Here is an 8,922-nt window from a genome sequence, read left to right on the forward strand (position 1 = left end):
TTTCTAATTTTCTTTTAGTTTCTCACTCTAATTTTGGTAATCACAACCTCAATCAGATATATGGGCCATCCCACAACAGGCGTCGTTGAATAGGGTTTGGAACCTTGTCTCTGAAAAAATAGTATTATTAAAATTGAAAGAATCAGAAAAATAGATCTGTTCAATTCAATTCAAACCCATCATCACCATTCTGTTTGATACCAACATTCTACCACACAGCTACTTACCCACCACCATTTTCATCTTCTTAGTCTTCAGTTTGTTAGGTGTTCTTTCTTTTTTAGTCTGACCCTTTTTCCATAAGGTTCTTCTCTTCCCCCTCTTTAAATCCCACAAGAAATCACAAGAAATCAACATCAAAATCTCTTGTTTTTCTGTAATTTGATGTGGGTTGAACCACATTTAGGGGTTTCTTATCAGATTGGGATCTGGGTATCCTTCAATTTTGCTTTGGGTATCACTATTGCATAGGGTTTTCTTCTTCTCTTTTCCTTTTTCTGCTATTTATGGTATATAAATCCCCACAAGAAAGCAACAAAAAAATCTCATTTCTTTCTGTAAATTGATGTGGGTTGAACCACATTTAGGGGTTTCTTGTCATATAGGCATCTGGGTATCCTTAAAGTTACCAAAAATCTCTTGTGGGTATTCAAATTTGTGAAAGTTTCTTGAAATAGACACAAAAGGGTATTTGGATTTGCAATTCTGAGCAATTTTGTGCAATTTAGACCAATTTTGTTCCATTTTTCAGATCTTATATGCCACATATGCAACAAAAAATGGTGGCAGGGAATGGGATTTTGTTTCCACTTCTTGGTTTTGCTTCTTGTGTGGCATTTCTTTACATGTCATTTGGTGATTTGAAGCTTGATTCTCATGTACCTCCTTCAGATTTAACTTTTGTTACCAGAAATGGGACTCAATTTATGGTGGATGGTAGGCCTTTTTATATTAATGGCTGGAATTCTTATTGGTTAATGGACCATTCTGTGGAAGAAGAAAGGAAACCAAGGGTTAGTAAAATGCTTGAAGCTGCTTCCAAAATGGGGCTTACTGTTTGCAGAGCTTGGGCGTTTAATGATGGTGGATACAATGCTCTTCAGCTTTCTCCTGGTAAATTTGATGAGCAGGTTTTCAAGGTTTGTAGTTTTCTCTTGTTAATTACTTAGTTTTGTTTGGAGTTTAAGATTCTAGGCTTGAAAGAGTTTTGGATTTGGTTAATTTTATGAAGTTAGATTTTGCATTGTTGGTTCCATTTAGAATTTGTGTCTCTGACACGACTTGATTTCACGGTTTTATACGATGGTTCATATTAGCCGACCCTGAATCATTTCGGAACTAAGGCTGTGTTGTTGTTGGTTCCATTTCTAGAATTGCTAAAGAATTTAGGCCTAATACATGCACAATGTTAGGGAGTGAGTTTGGCCGTAGGCAAACTCAATCCTAAGCATTGCCAAGCTACAAGAAGGCTTGGATATAATGTGGAGAATGGAATATATCGACGTGCTCTGAGGGTAGAGGCTGAGTTGGTATAAGAAACAGTATAGGGATAGTGACTACATCCGTTGGATCTTTGCCACCCTGGGCCAGTTGTCGGGGGACAGGAGAGTCGAGCATACCTCCTTCGCGAAGGGAGGCGAATGTCTCCATAGAGGGAAACTTTATGGACACTATGGGCTCCCAGAGAGCTCATAGTGCGTGCCCATTCTAGGACGAGGTTTAAATACTGGGTGTTCCTTCGGGATGGAATAGAATGCATTGAAGGGACGCTTAAATGGGGATATAGCCTTTTGGTAGGAGTTGGCAGGCCGAGACTTGAGGAAATTCTTGGCGCAGCACGAGGATTTTGGCCTGGCTCTGACCTGGCTTTGTGACACACAGCCCCTCCAAATTGGTAGTAGAAGCCGGTTGCCCCGAACTTTGGATACGACAGATTAACTCGTTAAACTTGCTTAAAGTTATCTATTGGCATCTTGAACTGACTTAAAATGGTTTATTGAACCCTGAACTTGCTTAAATGTGATGCACACTACAACTTGGCCAAACCTCCACTTGCTCTGCACGTTGGACTTAGGGGTTAATTGTGTCTTTTTAAGAAATTTCAAGGGATTAATTAGTTGTTTTTGAAGTTGAAGGGGTCAGTGACTGATTCAAGATTCAATGACAGGGTGCTTGTGGTGGTCTCTTGTGAGTTATAGGTTCTAAATTGATATTTTTTGGGTGTTTTTACAGAAAAAAAATTAAAACCCCGTACACAGTTTCCATAGATTTTTGACGTTTTCCGGCGACCAGTGGGTGCTCAAGCCCCCCTGCCCCCTGAATCCGTATCTGAAAGGGGTCATTAGGCTTTTATGAACAAGTTTGAGGGCTAGGGATGCATTAGGCCAAGAATTTAACTTTGTTTAAGATGTGAATTGATTTGCTAGTATTGATTAATGATGTTTCACTGATCCTAGAATGAAAAAAGAGACACATGCAGACACCACCGATGAGATGTCGATGGATAAAACTACAAATTTTGTTCATGTAAAATCACTAGAAATGCGCCCACAAGATTTTTTTCCATGTTTTGCTCTATAACTATTCCTGAAACCTGTCTATTTGCTTAATTTTGGGGTTTTTGAATGGTTCTTTGAGAATACTCAATTGTTTTCCGTGCCCATAGGAACTAGTAATGTCCGAGTAAAGATCAATGGGAAATTTCTAGGACTACGTATACTTTCTCTTTTCTTTCTATGAAAAACGAAGCTATACAATTGTTTCTGAGTCAAAATTTCCATTTGAATCCGTGTTTTATTGACTGAGATTATGGCAGGCATTGGATCATGTAATTGCAGAATCAAGACAACACGGAATCAGACTGCTCCTTAGTTTAGTCAATAACTTAAGAGCATATGGTGGGAAGACACAGTATGTGAAGTGGGCTTGGGAAGAAGGCATCGGCTTGAGCGCATCCAATGATTCTTTCTTCTATGATCCAACCATCAAAAAATACTTCAAGAACTATGTAAAGGTACGAGTTCACGTAGCTCTTCAATAATTAGGACTGCAATGGAGTTCATTTTTCCAGTAGTAGACATTAAAATGTTATATCATTGAAATTGTCGTGGAATAACTGTGAATGTGATTACTTTCACATATGAATGGTTCGTCTCAAGTTTGTCTTAACTTGATAATTCCGGTCTGTTTGGCTCAACTGTTGTTTACTGTTTGCTGTTACTAGTAGCTGGGCGATTTTAGCCGATTTTTCTTCCAAAATAGCTATAAGCATTTGTTTCTCGATCTTTACCAAACACTCTATATTTATTGTTTGGAGTAAAACAGCAAAAAGGAGAACCAAACGGACACTTCATCTCGTAGAATCTCCACCCTTCGTTTCAAAATGAACGGTTCACATTTGATTGTGAAACTTTCAAAAGTAATTTCTCATCTATTAAATAATTAAATCTCAATGAATCATTAGGATAGAGATTTCTCCAATATGGCAGGAACTCGGGAGGATCAAAATCCTTCCACTTAACACTGCCCTTGGTGTCATAGTTCGGGAAAAAAAGATTACATAGTGATCTATTTTATTAGTTCTAATCATCTTGCTTTGCTTTCACCGATTCTCTTCTATGTAATTTTGTGATTGTATGTTCATGTTTTGTGCTGACCCCGAATCATTTCAGGACTAAGGCTTTGTTGTTGTTGTATGTTCATGTTTTGTCATGATTTCGCCTTGTAAGGACTCCAATCATCATTTAGTCATAGATATGGAGTTGTAATTTTCTAACCCGTGGTGTATGCAATTGTGCATCCGGGGGCGGATTTACAGGGGGGCACAATGTGTCCGTTGACCTCTGACTTAGGGAGAAATAAAGAAAATTATAATTACATATTGAAATTTCCATGTATAATTTCCACCCGCAATTACAGTCTATTCAGAATTTATAGCAGATTTGGCATTATGACTGAATCTGCGATTAAATAGCCGTAGCTGATAGGTAGTCCCAAAAAAAGTTGTAAGTTTTAACACATTTTTGTCCATTGACCCGCAAGTATTTTTTCTAGCTCCACCAATGTGTGGCCTACACGTTATTTTGTAACAGCATAAGCTATTTATGCTTCTGTGTCCGAGCTAGGTGGTTGATGTCATAATCTAACAAGAAATTTAGGCCTAATCATTTCGTATATGTAATCCTGAAACTACCATTTATATATCATTCCACAGACGTTGCTGAAGAGAAAAAACACCATTACCGGAATTCAATATCGGAATGATCCAACCATCTTTGCGTGGGAGCTGATAAACGAACCTCGCTGCATGACTGATCCTTCTGGCGACACTTTGCAAGTAAGTTGTGAACTCCTTTAACTGTTATAATCATGTGAGCATAACTATGGGCTTAAGCCGTCTGATTTACAATATAAATCTAATAAAAGTTGTAACTTTTCCGCAGATTTCTTTTACCCTTTTGGAATTAGGATGAAGAACTTATACCGTTTTATTTGATAACTTGAATGCTGCTACTATCATGGTGTTTTTTTCGCCTCGACAAATATCTATTGTTGTGCTTGCGAACTTAGACATTAGAACGTTTTTGACATGTAACTGTGATGAATTCTCTTGACAAAATCTTTTCATTTGCACGGAATATCACGAATCTGCTTCTTTTATGCTTCCTTTGCTAAGTATCAGAATCCTGGATTCGTGGGTTCTCGGGTTCCTTGTCAATTGTCACGAGTCCTAGATGAACATATGAAAAACGATTGTCTATAAATTTATTTATAATCTTGTTAAAGTGTTGACTCTATTTTGTGGAATTGTAGGCTTGGATTGAGGAAATGTCGGCTTACGTGAAATCAATCGATAGAAACCATCTATTGACTGTGGGTTTGGAAGGATTTTATGGTCCTAAAAACCCCAAAAGATTGACTGTCAACCCGGAAGAATGGGCAGCAAACCTCGGATCTGATTTTATTCGCAACAACAAAGTCCCAGGCATTGATTTCGCCTCTGTCCATATATACCCAGATCATTGGTAAGCATTACATTCACATAACCCTGCATTGCCCCTTGTGAAATTCCCAGCATTTGCTTCGGCTTTTCTCGATTAATTACATCGGACTCACCATTCGCTTTACTAGGTTTCATAATCAAGAATTCGAAGACAAACTGGCATACGTCTCCAAGTGGATGCTTTCTCACATTGAAGACGGTCACTATGAACTAAATAAGCCAGTCCTTTTCACGGAATTTGGATACTCCAACCTGAACAAGGACTACAAGCCAGAAGACCGCGATCGCTTTTTCAAAACTGTGTTCGACATCATCTATAAATCAGCAAAGAGAAAACGAGCTGGGGCTGGTGCATTGGTCTGGCAGTTTTTCGTCGAGGGAATGGAAGAGTTCAATGATGATTTCGGGATCGTGCCTTGGGAAAGGCCATCAACATACAGGTTTGTAACCGAACTATCTTGCAGGTTGATCAGACTCCAGGGAACTCCGATACCAAATCAAAACTTGAAAGCGTTGTGTTAGCCTGCAGTTTGAAATTTCTATTCTACATAAATGTTTCGGAAAGGTAAAAAATTTGATCTATTCTGTGGCGGCAATTTGCTCGAGGAAAAGGCGGCAGGTTCGCACAGCTTTGTATCATATCGTCTAAATTTCACACGAGTTATGTGATTCATATTTTTAGATTACGTAGTATAGGTATAATGCAGCAAAGATTATATGGAAACTTGCTGCAAAATCTGTGTTGAAGATGTTACTATTGAGAGGTTTTAGATTAGATTAGAGTTTGTGTTTGCCTAAAATCAAATGTATTAAGAGTTGTAATAGATTTTCAGAATTATGCAACCCAAAGTTCCAAGCTTTTGACTGAACACATTTCTATTAATTTCAAGCTGAAATATTTCCTTGAAATTTTGCTGCTGATGCTTAGTTATTAATAATACTTATTGACGTGATTGAATCTTGCAAGAATCTTGCAAGTTCACTTGTAAATCTAAAATTGGATAGAAACAAGGTTGGAAGGCAGAGACTGGCTAACCCGTTCCAATTGCAAATCTAAAATTGGATAGAAACAAGGTTGGATGGCTAACCCGTTCCAATGTCTAATGAGTGGATGAAGTAGTGAATAGTTCACCTTGGGTAGTATATACTGTGATCGAGTGGTTAATGAGCTTTGAAGTGGACAAGCTACATATCACCTATAACGTGCTCATATATCAGGATGAGCGTGATTACGGTGGATTTTTTAGGGGTCTATGGAAACTTTCCAAACGAAGATCAGACAGAATCATATTTAGTAGGGATAAGGTACCAAAACATGCCTATAGTTTTTAGGGAAGTATTAATTTAGGTTTCACGTACAAAATAAAACAAATATAAGCTTAACCTTTAAAACAGGTATCAATTTAGGCTTTGATGACAGATTGGACACATCATTCCTATTACTCCGTTAGGAGTTTTGATTTCTCCATCCACGTACAATTGATAGAATTTAACGGAGTAATATCAATGACGTGATTCATTCCGTTATCAAAACCTAAATTTGTATCATTTTTTAAACATTAAGTCTATATTGATGTTACTTAGTACGTGGAACCTAAATTTATACTTTCCAAAAAACTATATGCCTATTTTGATATTTGATATGTTATATTTCTCGAATGGTGATTCTAGTTTCATATGTACTACTTGGACGTGCTTATATTCACTGAATAACTCCACATGTTTTAACAATCTGATTAATAAGGCTCGACCTTGGAGTGAAAGTTAAGAATAGCAATGGGACAAGAAGTAATTGAATGTTATTAATTAAATGTGTTTTTAATATATTTAGATGTAAGGATTTGATTCAAGACATAATATCGAAAATCCTATTGGCCTACATTATTGCAATTCATATTAGATATTAGAGCCGACTTTTCATGTATGCTCGAAATGCTAAACTCATAACAAAATCAAATGATGCAGAATTTAGACTTTCTAACCTATACCAATATCAAATTTTCCCCTTATTTTAGGACTTTTCATCTATGTTCAGGATGATAAACTCATCACAGAATCAAGTGACGCCCCTACTTAGAGACTTTCTACAATTGTCTCGAACCATACTAATGTCAAATATTCCACTTGTTAAAGCGGACTTTTCATGTATGCTCGAAATGATAAACTCATCACTCACAAAATCAAGTGACGCCCCCTAATTAGAGACTTTCAGACCATATCAATATCAAATTTTGCACCTACTTGGCACCAGATTTGTTCATCAATCATGCTTGAGCCAAGTCTTCCGAAATTACACTTGAAAGTACTCAAACTCAAGTCCAACTAAACCCTATTAATCTAACTAGGCTCAAATAAGGCCAAACAGACTTCAAAATTAAACTAACCCAATCCAAACAAGCTCACATCTGTATACAATTTTCATCTGCTTTCTCAAAATACGACAAGATTAAGGTGTAAGAGGAAACACAGGATATCAGAAAAAGCTAGATAATGGGGAAAACTGTATGTATTACGAAATCAGGAAAAGGATAAACCAAATATACAGTAGGAAGATCAAATGTTTAATGATGATCAAGGTCGATTTGATTTCAATGAAGCTAGAACAAGAGAATCATACTAAGACTAAGATATAAGATTCTACACTAAAGAACAGATGCTACCTCAAGAGATCTCAGTTCTAAGTTTTCTTACTCAATCTTGGTGAAACCCTAACAGAATTGGTAGGACTTGATTTGGATTTGGATCTGGATCTACTGTCTCCTCGGTTCTTCCCCTTTTTCCCAGCTTTCATTGCCTTCTCCACTGAATTCTCTTTGTTCAGCTCTTCAACAACTTTCATCACCGCATCAGCAACGCCGCTGCTGTTACCGGATTCTACCATTCCTCTTCTCCTTGTTCTCATCCCAATCGGAGATTCATTTGCCACTTCTTCAAAATCCGCCGCAAGCTTCCTCGCCGGCTTCCTCTTCTTCTTCATCTCCATAACACTTACCTCCTCTTCGCTTTCCTCCTCAAGCAAACCCACGAACCTCCTCCTCTTTGTTATCTTCGGAGCCGGTGGAGGCGATGGCGAATCAGATTCAGATTCAGAACTAGATCCAGATCTCAACCTCTCTTTCTTCACTCCTTTGCCGTTAACCCGAACCCGACCCGGAGCTGGAACTGTGGCTTTCGGGCTATGTACGGCTCGTTCTTTCGCTTGCTTCTCCCTCTGCTTGCGTAACTTGTTCACGTTTCCCTCGATTCGGCCTTGAAGGCGGAGACGCTTGAAGCTCAGACCTCCCATAGACCAGTGAGCCTCCTCTGCCCAAGTGTAAAACGGATCCATCACGGATGCCGGCGGATCAACACGCTCGGAATTGAACTTTACGTCGGTGTAAATCCGAGGCCTAGGAAGGCTGCTGCCGTAGAATTTTCCGGGACCTAGAGAGACGACCATTGCGATTTACAGAGAAAATTAGGGTTTTGACAGGTTGAAGATCGAGATTGGAATTTTCTGATTAAATTGTGAATTTGTTGTATTCTCAATTTGGTTATATACAGAGAGAATATCATTGGCGCGGGCGGGAGAATTTGGCGCTTAAACTTGGCGCCATGAATTTGGGGGGAAATTTAGGGTATTTCAACGAAAAAAAAATTTGAATCGAACTTAATTTAATTAAATTGAGGGTTAATACACATATTTGCTCTTATATTTTCTCGGAAAAACAGATTTGCCCTTAAATCAAATAAACTCACAAAATTATCCCTGAATTTTTCATAAACCTGCAATTATACCCTAATCTGACGGAGCTGCTAAACGGCGATGACATCAAACCTTCTTATCTCCAGAAAAACTTCAGAAAAGAACAACCAATCACAAACAGAAAAAAAATATGCACATTCAATTTCGATTAAAAACAAGTTAGAAGAACAGATTG

At 38.0% G+C, this 8,922-nt stretch overlaps 2 protein-coding genes across 2 annotated transcripts; one reads left to right on the top strand and one right to left on the bottom strand.

The window, feature by feature from the left end:
- On the top strand, positions 1–5,871 carry LOC136229372 (mannan endo-1,4-beta-mannosidase 2-like). The gene is made up of 5 exons (XM_066018112.1): positions 1–1,139; positions 2,816–3,013; positions 4,214–4,336; positions 4,813–5,024; positions 5,131–5,871. The coding sequence occupies exons 1-5, from the start codon at positions 759–761 to the stop codon at positions 5,522–5,524; spliced, it is 1,308 nt and encodes a 435-aa protein (XP_065874184.1). The 5' UTR covers positions 1–758; the 3' UTR covers positions 5,525–5,871.
- A 1,619-nt stretch (positions 5,872–7,490) lies between these two features.
- On the bottom strand, positions 7,491–8,601 carry LOC136228746 (uncharacterized). Its single transcript, XM_066017214.1, has one exon. It carries the CDS (start codon positions 8,439–8,441, stop codon positions 7,680–7,682), a length of 762 nt encoding a protein of 253 aa, XP_065873286.1. The 5' UTR covers positions 8,442–8,601; the 3' UTR covers positions 7,491–7,679.
- Between the last annotated feature and the right edge of the window lie 321 nt (positions 8,602–8,922).

Source organism: Euphorbia lathyris, chromosome 5 (genome assembly GCF_963576675.1).
Source record: "Euphorbia lathyris chromosome 5, ddEupLath1.1, whole genome shotgun sequence".
Classification (NCBI taxonomy): domain Eukaryota; kingdom Viridiplantae; phylum Streptophyta; class Magnoliopsida; order Malpighiales; family Euphorbiaceae; genus Euphorbia; species Euphorbia lathyris.